This window comes from Salvia hispanica, chromosome 2 (assembly GCF_029641045.1).
Source record: "Salvia hispanica isolate PSC_SH4W2 chromosome 2, Shi_PSC_v1, whole genome shotgun sequence".
Lineage (NCBI taxonomy): Eukaryota > Viridiplantae > Streptophyta > Magnoliopsida > Lamiales > Lamiaceae > Salvia > Salvia hispanica.
The window spans coordinates 41709874-41727838 of NC_142693.1; the positions used below are offsets into that span (position 1 = coordinate 41709874).

General features: G+C 35.1%; 1 protein-coding gene across 1 annotated transcript; it reads right to left on the bottom strand.

Moving 5' to 3' along the window:
* Positions 1-1057: 1057 nt before the first annotated feature.
* LOC125209546 (xyloglucan endotransglucosylase/hydrolase protein 3-like) lies at positions 1058-2583 on the bottom strand. Its single transcript, XM_048109170.2, has 4 exons — positions 2343-2583; positions 2169-2269; positions 1895-2088; positions 1058-1591 (listed from the first exon to the last, which is right to left on the bottom strand). The coding sequence occupies exons 1-4, from the start codon at positions 2557-2559 to the stop codon at positions 1189-1191; spliced, it is 915 nt and encodes a 304-aa protein (XP_047965127.1). The 5' UTR covers positions 2560-2583; the 3' UTR covers positions 1058-1188.
* Between the last annotated feature and the right edge of the window lie 15382 nt (positions 2584-17965).

Here is a 17965-nt window from a genome sequence, read left to right on the forward strand (position 1 = left end):
AACATTTGGTTCTTGATTGAGGGAATAGATATTCGTACACGTGGAGTTGATAAATAAATGCATGATCTATTCTTTAGGTAAAATAAAGCATATTTACAACTTCACTGTAATTTAAATTCATTATTTGTTTTATATATTTATGATTCATAATTATAGTATAGCAAAATACTCATAATTATCAAGATTCAATATCATATCGTCGTCTAGCAAATTTATCTCTAACAAACTTCATCTATATCATTTTGTAAGCTTATGGGCAATACTTTTGTTTGTCTCATTACTATGAGCGTTTTGATCTAGATTTCAAAGGTCATTTTCATTTTAAATATTTTTAGGTGTACCTATTTATTTAAAAAATTTGGCTGCCCCTTATTTAATTAATAGGAGTAAAATTTAAAAATTGCCGGCTGGCCCTTTTTGTCTTTTATCATTGACCATAAGCAGGTCAACTCCTAAACAATGACTAAGATTCCAAAAATAAATGAAGGCGTAATAACGTTTTTGATGATAGTTGTGTGAATCTCCATAAAATTCAAAAAGTTCATATTTCAAAAAATTAACACCTACGTATTATACACTCTTGTATGTGAAAAGTGAATCATTTTTGTATCAATCACAACTATATTAAACTTAATTTGCGCAATATTCATATATTGATACATATTGCATACATACTCCCTCTGTCACAAGTCACAACTAATATGGGGTTTATTTTCTTTTGGGACATCCTAGATAAAGTGATACATTTCCTTTTTTATGTAGTAGTAAAAATTAGGTAGGTTAATTGTAATTTACTACAACCAATTCCATGCAGCTCCAATCACTTTCAAGAAAGATTATAACTAAGATGCATTAAATAGGAGAACAGGTAAATATTCCATGGAATTTTCTTATATATTAAGATCTACATTAATCTGATGTCATTTTAATACTAGTTCTATATTAATGCAAAGTGATGTCTTTTTCTACAACAGCTAGCCCTTCTTCCTGCCGATTTGCTGCACGTGCTTTTGGCACCCCCTTGGAGAATGGAATAAGTACAAGCAAGAAAGCAGAAAGTACAAAGCATGGAAAGCTAAATTAGATTATACTCATAGATACAAATTTCACTCAAGAAGAGAAGGTAATAACTTCTCAAGATAAACACACACACACACATATAAATACAAATTAGTAGTAGTAGTGCTACTATTTATTGAATTGGCACTCGGGGGGAGGAGTAGGATGCCTGCTTGTGTCATCGCAATAGTCATAATTCAAATACTTTTGTCTCACTTCATTGAATTGTCTCTGCTCTTTCCCACTCAACTGCCAATATTTGCTACGATTCCACCAATAGTTTGAAAGATCTTGATAGCAAGGTTCAACATCTAGGGCGGTTTTAGGCAATGAGCATGCACCAAAATGAAAACCTTGAAAATGGGCAATGAAAGGTGAATTAGACCAATTGATCTTAGTTTGCCCTCCATCTGTTGCCCAATCCTCTCCGTTCCACAAGCTGGCCTGCACGCTCATTGGTTGGTTCGGGTACGGGACCCCAATGTCCATCTTGTTTCTGTACACCCTAATCGGAATCTCGTCCACGTAGAATCTATAAATCATTCATAATAATAGATCAATTAATTTTCCATAGGGTCGTGAATGCAAACTCTATATATTGTACAAACTCCAAACTCCTTAACACAGTGTCAATACATTGTAAAATTTCAAGATTTTGATGTCAACACAACGTCATCTGTTGACACTGTGTTAACATTTTTTGTTGTTGTTACTTTGTAATATTTGACATTTTCTAACGGTCCAAATCAAAACAATATTTAGAGTTTGCAGTTGATTACATCCCTTATATATAAATAGAGAGAGAGAAGTAGTGTGTGTTGTTAGTTGATCTTACACTATTTGGTAAAGGTTCCATAGGATTTTGTAGGTGTGGAAATCAGCAGTGGGATCAAACCACAACAAAGTCCTTTGTTCTCTATTTCCAACCCCCTGTGCAAACACATTTGTTTGCAATGTGATTGGTTTACCTTCTCTATTGCCCAAGAATTCAAAATCTAACTCATCATGCTTACTTGAGTTTGAAGTTAGCTGCAATTTTAAATAAAAAAAATTATTAATTTGATCCAACTAGTTTTTAATTTCTCATGTGGAAATAAAAGAGTACATACATAAAATGCTGTAACAACTCCTGCAGAGTCCTTGTCAGGCAGCTTGATTCTCATGTGAATGAATCCTGATCCATAGTTGAGCTTCGATCCGAAACCAGCTCCTGTTATACGTACGCTTGTAATTAACATTATAACATAAAATGAAATCGAATATACATATGAATTGAACCGAACCGTAGGCAGGGTCCATCCAGAGCTGAGCATCTCTTCGTTCGTTGAGGAAGTTAACATGGTCGCCTCCCCAAACAACTTCGTATATATCATCGAACGCTACATCAAAGGATGCACCGTCTACAACTAATAAAAACGCGTAAACAACTGCAACAAAACAAGCCAACTTCATTTTTGTAAAATGCATCATAAACCCTAACTCTATTTCAATCTCATGCATGTATTAATGTGTCACTATTAATTTATTATAGACATATATATAGGGAGAGAGAAAGAGAGAGAGGGACTAGATATATTAATATTGCCAGCTTTTCTTCAATTGTGACTGCCTAAAACAAGCTGGGCAATTGTTGTGTGATCATCATCTTCAAATTTAGTTATCTTCACGCTATTAAATTTAAACCCATGCTATCACCCATGCATAACTAATTGCATAAACAAAAGCAAAAACTGCTTATTTTAGGAGAAAATTTAAAGTCGTAAGTTAGGAGTGGGCTAAAAGGTAAAGAATCATTTGCAAAATTTGGTTTGGAATTATTGATCAACTAATTATGAATGAACTGTCATATCATATGGTCACGTTGATGCGTCACGGTTCGTTTTTTCTTTGAATTAAGGATATTAGGTATAGGCTCACAATTAAGTACGTAGCTTAGTCTACACATACTATTTTGAATATCTTCAATTTTAACGAGCTTGAAATTTAATTAATAATTTACCATTTGATAAAGATGCATACTCAGCTTTTGGTGGATCGTCACATTAGATAATACAGTGGTATTTAGGAACGTAATCAAATGTAAATTCTAAATCCTGTACAAATTTCAAACTATGATTTAGATTGTTAAAAAATATCAACAGATTATAAAATATTAGCAATAGAAAATATCAACACAATGTCAACAGTTGACACTGTGTTGACATTGTGTTGATATTGTGTTGACATTGTATTGACATCAAAATTTTAAAATCTTACACTATGTTGACATTGTGTTGAAAAGTTTAGAGTTTGTACAATATATGAGTTTGCATTTTATCACTAATAGTAGTATTTATATATAAATACCATTGTAGGGATGTATTCAGGTCAGAATGCTAAGTATAAGTAAAACTCAAAACACTTGCAGTCCATTGGATCATATGATCTAACGGTTAGATTAATGCCACGTGTCATCTAATAATGTAGAATTTTAGACTAATAATGTAGCTCGGATAATAATGTAGCATTTTAATTTAATAATGTACAGTTTTAGTCTTAGAGCATCTCCAATGGGAGAAGGTATATAGAAAAGGTATATCATCTATATACCTCCTCAAAAAGTGAAATATACCCTTCCAAAAAGAAACATACTCCAAAGGAAAAGGGTATATTGAAAGGTAAATGATTTTTTAAAAATAAAATAATAGTACAAAATGCATTAAAAAACATAAAGTGTGATACCTTTTCAAATACCTTCCCCATTGGAGAATGGTTTTTCATGAAAAGACACAAATATGACAGTTATAAGATTTTACCTCTCCATTGATGGGGAGGTAAAGATACCTCTTCAAAATGGAAAAAAAGTATAATACCTTCTCAAATACCTCTCCCCATGGAAAATGATTTTTCATGAAAAAAAGGTAAATATGATAGTTATATTAGTTTACCTCTCCATTACAATGTACATTTCTAGTCTAATAATGTACATTGGCTAATAATGTAGATTTTTAGTATGATAATGTAACTAATCACTACCATCCAATCTAATGATCCAAGGGCTGTGATTTGTGTTATATTTTACACTAAGATGCTGTAAGGACCCTAACACACCCACTACTACCGTAGTATGCATAGCCTATTTATTTCATGTTGATTATATATAAAATTATGTTATAGTACTATTTTGAGTACTAATAATATTTATATATGCTGCCATTAGATAATAGATTGTTACATAAATATGAGATTTCGTGAGACGAAATAAGCTAGCTGTTATGTCTTTCTTTCTCCATGCTTTGTAGTGCAATTTCGTAGCGAGGACTTTTAATTGGATATATTATACTATACATTATTACTAAATTCGTTATTAATACAGATACAGCTGAGCGATTTGATTCATATAATTTGACTTTTTAGTACAATTTGGATATCTTATTTTATTCACCGTATAAATATTGAGGTCATCATTCATAAAATATACGGCATACCCACCCCCCCCCAAAAAAAAAAATCGGGAAGTAGTACTATTAATTTATATTGCATACAAAAGAGATAATCAATATACTAACAAATCTAAATTTCCTTTATCAATATTTCTTAAAAACCAATGTTGGATTTTAAAATGATCAAACAAGGTTGAAATTTAAGGTTCAAAATTAATCACCTTTCTCAAAACATTTGAGTGAAAATGTGAAAGTTCATGCACGCGCGATGCATATCATATGCGACACTGCGAATATAATTATAAAATAAACTCATAAATGAAGAAAGTAAGAATAGTTCAGATAAAAGTAATGACATGCTTCATCTATTAAAATACCCAAAAAGTTATTTCTATAGTTTTTTGGCGTGTCTAACTTATAATTATGTTCACGAGTAATAAATGACAAGTGCAAGGCATAACATAAACATAGCATGTAACGAAATTTTTGGACATGTTGAGAAAATATCGCTAGAGTTAGTTGCTTTTCTTGCGTCATGCTTTGATCCTTCATTACACATGCAATTAGAAGAGAGAAAATTCAATAGACCATTATTTGAATTGCGTGTGAAACAAATTAATGAAATAACAAACTCGATCGTAGCCATAAAATTAAAATCCTATCACTCCAATAAACTCACTTAAACTCAGTGGCGGATCTAGGGGGGCAAGAGGGGGCAGTCGCCCGACTATTTTCCCCTTATCGGGACGTAAAATTACCATATCCGCCCCCTCCGTTTGCCTCCGGCGTCGCCCCGAACTACGAAAAAATTTGTCATATCCACACTAAATCAAGCTAATACTATATATTCCGCCCCCTCCGTTTCCGGATCCTGGATCCCCCACTGAACTAATTATAATTATGATCCCATCACGGAAACATATCCCAAAAATCAAAAGCCAATATCATAGAACTTGCTCGAACTCACTCATTATAACATTATTATGATAGATGGACGGTGAACCCCTTTTACCGTTCATCTATCATAAACTACTACGAATTAAACCATAACTTTACTAAATTCGCAAATATCTTATAAAACGTTATAATAATTTGCAAATATCTTATAAGACTATTTGTTTTGTAATATTAGTAGTGGCATGGCATGGATGTCGGATTTTCTGACACGGTAACAAGTCAATAATTCAAACATTATCATCCAAATAGACTAGAAACTATGTCGTTTCCATCATTTTAATCAATTGTTCAACTTCTTTTTCCCTTTAATTTGCATTATTGGCGTATGAAATTTAAGGCTGCACTAAATTACAATAAGTTAAAAATATGTAAAATAATTATGACAACCTAAATTATCTCATCAATTTAATTTAATGACCAAAGTATCCTCATGTTGCCCTAAATTTTCTTACAAATCAAGGCAACACCTCAGCATAGATTTTTTGTCTGACATTCTCACTTCTAAGCAGTCGATTATTCTGTGCTTCCAAATCACAAATCTGATGAGCTTTCTCATTTTCCTTTGAACAAGTATGGTAACTTATTTTGTTTGTTCAACTTGTCTATTTATTTTTATGAATTTTGATCATCCAAATCAAGAATCTGTTAGGGTTTTTTGTTAGTTTTTTTTGTTCCTTTAATTTTAATAACGTTGGTTGGGATTTTTTGTGTTCGTCCAACTCACAAATCATTTGAACAATTGAATGTGTTATATTATGTGGTCTTTTATATATTGTTGTTTTATGTAGTGAATGTGATAACGATTTCATTTTCTTAACTAATTTAATCAGATTAATTAAACTTGCGTATGCAGAGATTAGTTGTATGCACGTGTTGTTTTATGCAGCGAATGCAATTGTTTATGGAAGTCTTCGTATATGTTGTACATTAGTTTGTTTAATTACAAAGTGTGGGAACAATTTATAAAAACTTATATTCATTTTCTTCATATGTATAATTAACTTTCGTCATTAGCTGCTTGTGTGTGTGACTGAATTAACTAGTGTAATTCTCATTCCCATTGTTGCAGTTTGACATGGCCGATGCATGTAAAGGCAAAAATGTGATGTAACTTAGTCATGTACCAGAAGGTGAAAAAATTGATCATTTTTTAATCCCTTGAACTTGTTACGTGTTGCTATATGTGTTCATATAATTCTTGTAAATTTATTGTGCAGGGAGCAACGACATGACAAGGTGTGATAAAGCGTACAAAAGGTGAAAGGTCCAGACGTAGCTGGTCCGGAAATAAAGAAGAAATCTTAGTTGCAACATTGACGGAACTAGTGGCTAAAGGGTGACATTGGTCATCATGCGGGAATTGCTAGCATAGTTAATTTACAGAATCATATTTCGACTGTGCCGGAGTTGATATTGCCCCCAAGAGATGCTCTGGTCAATTTTATTTTGTACACCCTCCATCCCATGCTATTGGTACTTTTTTTTCCGAGTCGTCCCACACTACTAGCACCATTTCTATTTTAAGAAAAAAAATAGGGTATTTAATTAAGATATGGTAAGAATTCATAAAGTGTTTCCTTTATACACTTAGGAGTCGTTTGGTTTCAGTGAAACCCAATCATAAGTTAAGACAATGACCATAAAAGTAGTTGATCAAACTATTGTTTCATTTTCAAGGTCAGTTGTTTGGTTTCTATGAAACAAATTCAATATTACAGTAACACATGTTTGGTTTGACATATTTAATACTCCCTCCATCCCACTTTAGGAGTCCCGGTTTACCATTTTTAGGTGTCCCACTTTAGGAGTCCGATTGGAATATTCCATAAATGGTATTAAGTCTCATATTCCACTAACCTTTTTTTCACTCACATTTTATTATAAAACTAATATAAAAAGGTAGGACCCATATTCCACTATCTTTTTTCACAAACTTTCCTTTACATTTCTTAATACCCGTGCAGAACTCAACCGGGACTTCTAAAGTGGGACGGAGGGAGTAATTGATAAAGTATTACAATGACGAATTTATCCTCAGTCAATTCAGAAAATAACGCTTATAACCTTTCAAGCCCTAACAGTCAAAGTATAAGAGGAAATTCTCTCATTTTTGTTCTCGCCGCCTTCACAAATTAGAGAGAAAATTGTAAGTGCCTGCAAACCATTGAGTAAGTGCTTCTCTTGCCTCCTGTTCAGCCGTTTACATATTTTGTTCTTCATTTTATTTGGGCAGTCGTCGTCATCTGGTAGTTTCGCGGTTTCGTTAGTAACATCACGGTATATGCACACAATGACATGTGTTTTGTGGTAAGATGGATTTGTTTTACAACCACATCTGAAGGAGTATGATGCTAATATATGTATTTTACAATGATTATTCTATTTTGGGCAATAATGCAAATATGTTGTCTGCACTTGCCTCCAATGTTAGTGATATGTGTTTATTTTGGCCTCAAAATAAGAATTCAAATAAATAATGAATTATCTTCAGTTCTTATTATTGGTTTTTATTTACTCGACTAGAATGAGGATTAATAGATGCTACTATAATCTTCATTCTAGATTGTAATAATATGTTCTCCATGCTGAATTAACAACAACAATTCAGCAATCAAAATTACCACTTTATGAGGAGTACCACTTTCGCAGAGAGTAGTTTGAATTTGATTATACTTTGATTTGTGAAATCGAATAATGTATTTTGCTTCATGTTTTCTCTCCATCACCATCTAGTGATCTAGTGGAATGGATCTCAATTTGACCTAAGGTTTTCTCTAATACTCTATTTCCCAAATGAGATGTTCAAACGAATCTATATCTATGCTAATCATAATCTCCCATTTCTACAAATTTGTACATTATTGTCACATTCACAATGCATAACCTTTGATCCAGGTATGCTTCGGAATTAATAAAGAGCCTTCTTCTCTTTTATTGTAGTTTGCTCTTATCATAGATAGCCATTACATTTCCAATTGGGTTTTTCAAGCGTAAGAGGCGGTTAGGATTATATCTGTTGTATGAAAATCTCAAGGGTTTATTTTGATAGGGAATTATTGAGTTTTAGAGCTTCATGAAATCATATGTTATCCATGCTTCTGAAAAATAACTTGATTCAATTGTTTACAGCAGCATAATGCCTGACGCAAAACGGTCCAAGCGTATCGCTTTGAAGTACAAAGGAAGCCAGTGTAAGTTCTATTGCATTTGCACATTGATTCGCTTCGTACTTAGCCACTAGTGTCTAGTTACCATTTTGTTTAGCTTAAGCCTGATTTAATATTTATAGATGTTAGTGAACTCGTCTGCATCTGGAAGTCGTAACCGGAAAGGAGATCGAACAAGGCACAACTAGACCATCAGAGAAGATGATTTTCTCCTCGTGACGCTTCACGATCTTGTCACCCATGGCTGGAAATCTAATAACGGCTTCTGTGTCGGCTACCTAGGCAAGCTTGAAGATGCTATGGTCATTCAATTCCCAGGATACGGAATCAAGGGCATACCACACATTGTCTCTGGGCTTATAGCTTGGAAAAAAGACTACAACTCGTTGTGCTGCATTCTCCAACGCAATGGTGTGGGCTTTAACGAACATGGTAATTTTAGAATTGACTGTGACGACGATCAGTGGGATCAGATTGTCAAGGTGAGATCCAATGCCAAACAATTTTCGTAAAAATTAATTCTTTAGCTCACATCATTTACGTGCCTATATTCTCCACAACCAAGATAGTTCAACACACATATGCATGAGATCTCTTCAGCAATATAACCAATCACGACAACATTGACTTTTGGGTTATGAGAATGTGGAGGAAAATTGGTTCACCAAAGCCATTGCCTCATCTAGCGCTTGAGGCGATTCGTCATCATTATTTTACTTCTCTGCGATGACCGGATCAGACTTGACTTTGTTTTTGAATCATCGTCGATTTTTGCAATAATCTCGATGACGCTACCAGATGTCGCCTCCTTTTTACCCATGGCTTCTATTTTTTTTTCTTCTAAATATGCAACTGCCTCCATTATGTTTTTGAGAAATTTATTTGTCTCGGCGAAGTAAATGGCATCCTCATTAAAGTTATGATAAACAACATCCAGAAATTCTTGCAATGCGCAATCATGATTCAAGCGTCGATACTTGTGGAATCATACGGATGCTGGATGGTCAAAAAATAACCTCACAAAGAATAGTCGATCGACACCAGAGAACAAGTTGATAGTAGTACTCCCTCCATCCCGACTAAGTTGATAAATAAATTTTGGCACGGAGATTAAGCTAGGGAGAGATGACTTGATTTTATCCGTATAAAATGAATGGCATACCAAAAAAGTTTTTAGTTAAATTAAATAAGGGCAGTTTCCCTGCAAACAAATTCTTTTGTAGGAAAAATTACAAGCAAAACAGAATGTGATTAAAATCTTGGTTAATTAGTAAGGCCATTTTTTTTAAAAGTTAAAAATACCGAATTAATAATGGAGTACTAAGGAGACCGTCAATTAATTGAAGTTTGAAAAACATACAAAATAAATATTTCTTCAGAATTCAATCCTAATTAATAGTTTTGCATCCACGTTTTTCATTTTCCCAATAAAATCAATTCATTTCAATAAATGAAATCATTTCAATTCCATTAGTCTAATGTGTGTTCCAACTTCCAATGTACTCCTATAATATATAGGAGTATTTAAATAAAAAAATTAATACTTATTGACCGTCACTCATCACATTGGATAGCGACGAAGCAATACATCCAATCGAACATTCTCTTTTCAAGATACTACATGTATTGTTGAAGTAAGACAAATAACCCTTCCAAGTAAATTTGTGGTGGGGCTGGATCCCATCGTTCAATGCTATGCCCCAAACGACGTAAATTACATCATCACTGCAGCAACTTAATTAATTCACGTGATAAACTGGACAAGTCATGGCCTCGATTCGAGGCATGGAAAGATATTTTTGGAAAAGATAGAGCGAATGGAGCTAACGCTAAAGTGATCATGGATGTTGTCAATGACTTGTATTTAAATGAGAAACAAGGTAGCAATGGAAAGGATGAAGACATCAATCTGAGCGCCGAGGACTTCTCTTCGAAAGACCCACTTCTTCATACTTCCCTTGACAGTGCTGCTACTGAAAGGAGCAACCAGACCTCGAAAGACATACATGTCCTAACACCAAACCAGAGAAAAACGACTGGTCACCAAGCAATTGACGGACTGCTGGATATGCTTGGCAAAAATCATGAGGACACTAGTGATCGACTTCAATACTTGATAGCTCGTATTGGGTATGAGTACGACTTGAGCAAGGGCCGTAAGCAAGTTTTTGCGGTGTTGGGGGATGTTTTTGAGCTGACAATCAAGTAAAGGTATGAGGTTGACGATGTCATACTAAAAAAGGTGGAACATTTGGACTTTTTCCTTGGCATGGCTGAAGACGCTTGACTTGGTTATTTGAGCATGTGCTAGAGAAGTGGGGTATGTAATGAAATACATATTGATGATCGGAAGCCCATCCGAAGCTGACTAAACTTGGGCCTTTTTTGTGGCTACTCTTGTGCATATGCTGATATGAAATTAATTGTCTTTTGATGCATCAAACTATGTGCAATATGCTTTATGCTTTTGTCTAAGTTGGTATCAAACTTCTGCATTGTAAAATATAAGCTTGCATACTTGAATAATTCTAGCTGTTAATGTGAAGTCACTAACTTCCTTCTAAACTTTACGCGATGTCCTACTCAGAGGATTATGTTATGCTGTGTTTTTTTCATATCTTATGTGTTAGTGTTGTTTTATTTTCATAATTGATTCATCTTGGACATGAAAAACAGAGCTACTAGCAATTACAATCAGTGGCGGAGCCAGAAATTTAATAATAGGGGGGCCCAAATTTCTGATTGATAATTTTTTAGTTTTTTTTGGTGTTAATATTATTTAGAGCCGATGAGTCATAGTCATATAGCAATAGGAGAGATCGTTGGAAGGAACACATAAATAGTGAAAATAATCAAAAGATAATAGAAACTATAAACACATGTGCTTTTCAAATAAAGTAAATTTGAGTTTATTTATTTTCTTAAATTGTTAAGACAATAAATATTAGTGTGTGAAATTCATTACATAAAATTACTATATGCTAGAAAAAAAATAAAATCTATAAATGAAAATTAAAGATGGTACTATTATAGTACTCCCTCCGTCCGACATTAGGAGTCCCGGTTGAGTTGGGTGCGTGTTTTAAGAAATGTTTGAGAGTGTAATAATTGGAGTGTGTGATAATGGAATGTGTGACCCATTTGCATTATTATTTGCTTTATTCTTTGGATGTATTTTTACTTGTGTTTTTTAGTGTTTTATTTTATAATATTTTTATTTCAATTTTTATGAAAATGTCCAACCGGGACTCCTAATGCCGGACAAATGAAAATGATCAACCGGGACTCCTAATGCCGGACGGAGGGAGTAGTATTTACATATTTATGGGATAATAAAATAATTTCTTTTCACAGACATGTATAGATTAAGATTTCAAAATGAAAGAAAAGATATTACTCCCTATATGTTATTTTACATATGTATGAGATTAAAGAATAATTTTTTATACAACTTAGATATATGTATAGTTTTAAATTTTGAAATGAAAGGAATAAATATAAATTTATGGAGTAATACATAACACATTAGGGGATTAACTATTAAACACAAAAGAGAAATGTAGAGTACAAAAATAAAGCAACAAAGCTGCGCCTAGGGAGGATTGAACACTGGATCATTCGGGTGGTAGACGCACACAGAAACCAACTAAGCCGAAACAATATTTGAATATTATTGTATACATATATAATATAGGGGTAAAGTCAAAATGGGTGAGGGGCCCAAGGGCCCCCCTGGCTCCAGTGTGACTCCGCCACTGATTACAATACACTGCATTGTGGGAAATATTGATAGAAATTAGATAAAGTACATAGAGGCACGACAATACATGAAGGATGAGTACCTTAGTACATAATATTTTGGTTGAAGGAAGAACCAAATTTCACAGAAACTACTACTGCTATCAAATACTACGCTACAAACTAAATGCTTCATATCACCAATGCCTGTGACAATTCACAACTACTATTTCAAACCCACTCCTCATTTGAAATGGTTCTTCCTCCATATGTTTGGGCTTGTCGAGCCAACAGAGCTTCCGTGTGGCGACGCTGATGGGCCAACGCTTAAGTTCTTCCGCGTTGGTAGACGGGGCTTCCCCATCTTCGGTCGCAACTTTCCATCAGATCCTTGAGCATAGTAGTGGGATGGAGGATCATCTTAGCACTAATTGTCCTCGTTCTCTCCATCTTCATCGAATAGTTTGCGACGTAGCTTCGCACTGAGGGCTAAAATTGACAAGTTAACTGAATCGCTTGCTTACCCTCCACAGTTTCAGTCTTTCCCTTTGGTAACCCACTATCAACGTGGTCATCAAGAGGGGTCGTCGTGTCAGAGATTACGATCACCGTCTCGCTATTCTTCTTCTTTATTTCAGATATAGCAAACAAAATCTCCAAGTTATTAAACTCACGTTCACCAAAATAGTAATAGGAAAAAGTAACCGTGTCTTTCTAGATAGAAAAAAAGTCATATATAGTTAGACATAATGTCGGTTATACAAAAAACACAACAAAATGAACATATGTATCATATTTTACCTCTAAAAGTTCTTTCCAAACTGGCTCAGTGCCTAAGACGATGTTGGAGTTGACATTCAAATACAACCCGAGAGCTCTAATGACTTCCTTAAACGCGTTGTATCGAACCTCTCGTATAGCTTAACCATTGTGAACTGCAGACCGCTATCAGCCGCAATAACTTTAGGGGCTTGGATAAGAAATGGAATTGGGATAACAGTCCCCTCCCAATTAAATGCTTGCTTTGCCTTCACAATTGTATTTAGCATAATGACATCGACTTCACGTGTCCAATTTCCTTTGTAAAAGAATGCACCCGAATTGGAATGGATGAAGCCATTGGGGCGAGAGATGAAAATGCACTGAACAATTCCACAAATGAAATCACTTTATATAGATGCCATTATCTCAATTATGAATATAAAATGCATACTTATTTTCATTATCTAGTTGCACAAGTTAATTCTTCTTTTGTGCTTGTGACTCCTTGTGGATGGTAGCGTAGCTAGCTTAGAGATTCACCACACCTTTTTCATCATTCATCCAGATTCACTTGACAAGCCAATCAGTTCCGACCACATGTGAGAAATAAGCTCTCTCATGGAGGAGACGCAACAGCTGGTAGGTAGCTGTGTAGAAGATAAAGTATTCACCTATCTACAGATATACTAACCCTCTTCCATCATTCATCCAGATTCACTTGACAAGCCAATCAATTTAGATCACATGTGAGAAATAAGTTCTCCCACGAAGGTGACATATCAACTGGTAGGTGATTCTGCAGAAGAAAAAAAGTATTCAGCTGTCCACAGATACACTGACCCTCCTCCATCATTCATCCATATTCGCTTCACAAGGCAATCAATTCAGATAACAAGTGAGAAATACATTCCCATATGTATGCAGCTGCCAGCTGTACATATAAAAAAGTTGTGCACTAGTAATAGCAATAGATTCTTTTTTTACTGCAAAAGTAACTTGGTCAATTATTAAATAAAGAAGTAATTTACTATAAAAATAACTAAAGCAACGACACTTTTTGTTTATATGTATAAAATTAGTAGGTCACCGAGCAAAAATCAAAAGCACGCGTAGAACGAAGGGTTAACAATCTGCAGTGTTCCATGGACTTGCCACCCGGGTGTCGCTTTCCTTTGTAAGTTTTAAAAATCTGCACTAGTTTAGCTCGGCCAAATATATACAGCTCCTAATGCACCCGGCGTGTTCTTCATAGGAATGTCCGACCAGTGTTTGGCTAGGTTTTCATGCCCGAGGAGAGTGACGACAAATTTGCAAGTGTGCTTCACTTATCAATCTCGAATAACGGATTCTTAGAGATTTTACATTGATATAGTTCCTAGGTATTTTTGTTATGTAATATAGCAATCATTCTTGAAAATTTTCCGACACCTGCATACAGGTGTTACCGGCTGAATAGGTGGCTCTCTATGGGAATTAATTAACCCATGAATGCACCTTGGAGATAATAAATGGCTTGCCGTGGACTGTGGAGTTGACAAGATCTGGAGGATGTTGGTATTTTGAACGAAATTGGGCCGACTTTGTCTATGACAATTACCTCGAGCGCAATAACATTATAACATTCTGTTGCACTATTTTTTAGCAGTAAAAATACCTGCAAGTACACAAGGTATAAATAGAATAGCTAAATATCAGTACCGGATATCGAACACAGGGAAAACAATCACATATTGTCTACCTTCTACTAAGTTTCTTTCACTATTTGTAGAACCGATGGAATTTTTTATTTATAAAAACATTAAAAGACAGAAATGAACAAATATTGCAGATAAAACACAGAGACAAATATATGAGAAAAGGGAATTCCAGGGATGTGCGTTCAAAGTTATGGTTATACAAGTTCCAACTACAATACCCTAGCACAGTTCTTACTTTAGTAGGACGAGTCGCCTAAGTTATGCTCATGCGATACAAACGTAGATTGCCTCACTAGGGTTGTCAATCCTAGATTTGTAACTCCTAAAAGCTCCTCAGACCCTTGAAAAGTCATCACTCTTAATTAACGGTGTCGTTTTAAGGGAAGCTAATCTACTAGGCCGTTCTAACTCGCCAACCTCTTCTTACGATTATGTAGCAAGTCTATTAAATCATCACAAAATATGTCACTCAAATGTGAAGCAATTATCCAGAACTTAGAAAAGAAACAAAGTAATAACAAAACGGATATTAAATAGAAAAGAAATTGTATAACCAAAGTCGTTACTAACACATTCCTAGAATCCTATGAATTAGTTACACAAGCAGACAAAAAGAACATAAGAACTAAAGCAATAAAACCCAAATGTTGAATCCTTGTAGTCTTGATTGTCTATTGAATCCTTCTTCAAACCTTTGCACATTGATGACAAAGATGAACTCTCAGATATTATATGCTTTGGAATTATTTTGCAAAAGAAGATCCTTGTTGAAGAGGTTTGAGGGGGTATTTATAGCTGAAAAATCATCCATCATCAATTAAGGCAAAAAGTGGCCAAGTATGGTAACTCTTGGGGAAAAAGTAGGTCAAATATGTGCGCCACATTTTTCAAGCGGGCCGCTGCACCTTAGCCAGCGGTCGCTGTGGGTTGATCTGTAGCTTCTGCCTCTTGAATAGCAGCCGCCACATGTTGTTTCAGTGGTACCTGGCAATCATCCCGTAGCTTTTGGATCGTTCGGAGCGGTTGCTGGGCGTGTTCCTCTTTTCAGCACAATTTTCCCGGAGCGGACCGCTACTGGCTAAGCGGTCGGTGGCCGCCAGCGGTCGCTGGATGTGTTGCAGCGGACCGCTGGACATCTCGAAAGCTCCAGATTTCCAACTTCAACTTTTAGCTATATTTTTAGGCTTTAATATGCACATTTCTCGTAAAACATGTCAAAATACAAAAAAATATGTAATTAAAAACAATGCAAAATCCGAGCGTATCACTTTCACACATGAGGGCAATGGTTTATTCAAAATACATCGATTTGGATCAAATGGTTGTTGTACAGATAGAGACCTTCATCATATGAACTCAAGTTATTCAATTTATAACCACTATATATAGATTAATCAATATTATTTTCTTGTCGTAGTACATGACCAAATTTTTGGGATGGAACCGCTTTATACGACCAAAACGATCAAGTGGGGAAAGTGATAGTGATAAGGAGCCCGTTGATAGCCGTGCACGGACTGCCCCATCATTACCTTATTTCACAATCACACTAATATCTTCTCATCTTGAGTGGGGCCTTGTAAGTGCAATATTCTATACTATATATCACCTAGCCCTTTATAATTTTTATATTTTAGCATTCTACAATTTATAAAAGATTAAAATGGTATCATCAAAGAAATAAATCCAAAATGCTTTGTTAGTAACCGAATCAGATTTGATTATGAATGAACATATTATTTTATTTACTTTCCAGAGTTTGCCAAGTGTATATTTTGGTGTACACATGTGGAGGACAAGGACTTCATTAAACATGCAAGTTCTGGGTTGACGATCAAGTATGAGACGTTGTTTTCAAGATATGAGACCACAATATTATTGTTAAGCGTGGGTGGAAAAAGTTCATTTGTGATAATCATCTCGAAGTTGGCACTATTTGTAAGTTCCAAATGTTCCCGACAGACCGCACCAACCTTATAGTCTCCAAAAATGAAAATGGAGTCATGGTCTATCTTGTCTACATCTGATTACTATATAATAAACGGTTCAAATTACAACAACATATGAGATATATCAGCGTCAAAATCCCTACCCCAAATCGTTGTCTTGTCAGATTGAAAAAAACTGACATGAGATATTCGCATAATATGAGTATAAAATTAGACAACTAATTGAAAGTGACCAAATCACTTACACGAGCCCACATAGCATGGGCAAGTTCATCTGTGCGATGGTTCCATACGGCGGTTGGTTCTATTCTATCAATGGAATATGCATCCCCATTATCTTCATCTCCACCTCATTGGTCCAATACCCCATCTATGAGTGCTTCTATGGGGTCAACATCCATCACACTACAGATAGTTGTGCTATAAGAAACATGCCATAATCATTCTAATTTGAACTTTGATTGGATAGAAAGAGGTGTTCCTCAATATGCCCCACCTCATCTTTAGAATCGCAAATGCCCGCTCAATTACGTCTCGTGCTCGTGTGTGGCGCATATTGAATGATTCAGCCGCATATTGTGGCCGCTCTGTTGCCGGTCCCCACTCCTTCAAATGATATCTAAACCCTCTAGTAAGGGGTGAGGAACTCGTCACTATTAGCATATCCGTTATCGCAAATGTAGTAATTCCCTGTTATAGCTGCTAATCATTAAAACAAGTAAATTACCATATTAGTAAATCAGCTAAAGCATCATTAGTAGTGTTAGGTTGAAACTGAAAAATGGGAATTGGTGGAATTAATTTACCTATTGGAACTCTCAAACCGTTCTGGCGATTTACGATGTCACGTAAAATTCTTGCATCACCGGCAGACTCTTCCCAACCCGGTATGAAAAATATGAACCTCATACAACGATCACATAGCAAATTCTTGCAATTTGTCATTTTCTTGTTAGATACCTGGGCTTGTCTGCAGTGGCCACCGATACATTTACGTAAGTGCCATCGAGGGCTCCAAGACATCCCTACATAAAAATGTAACAAGTTCAATGGTAAAAAAACACTTCATATCATTGTAATAAAATCATATGTACTTGAAATACACACTTGTGGGCATTACCTTGAACCATTTCCACCTTGGATCTATGCATTACTCAGGAACTGGATCGAGATTGACAAGGAACAACGAATGCATGTTCAAAACTGCATTGAGG

Excerpts from the sequence above, each read along its gene's own strand:
- LOC125209546 (XM_048109170.2), bottom strand. The coding sequence starts at position 2,559 with ATGCATGAGATTGAAATAGAGTTAGGGTTTATGATGCATTTTACAAAA. Across the intron at positions 2,089-2,168 it reads GAGTTGTTACAGCATTTTAT|CTAACTTCAAACTCAAGTAA; the intron begins GTATGTACTCTT and ends TTAAAATTGCAG. Across the intron at positions 1,592-1,894 it reads TGGAACCTTTACCAAATAGT|ATTCTACGTGGACGAGATTC; the intron begins GTAAGATCAACT and ends AATGATTTATAG.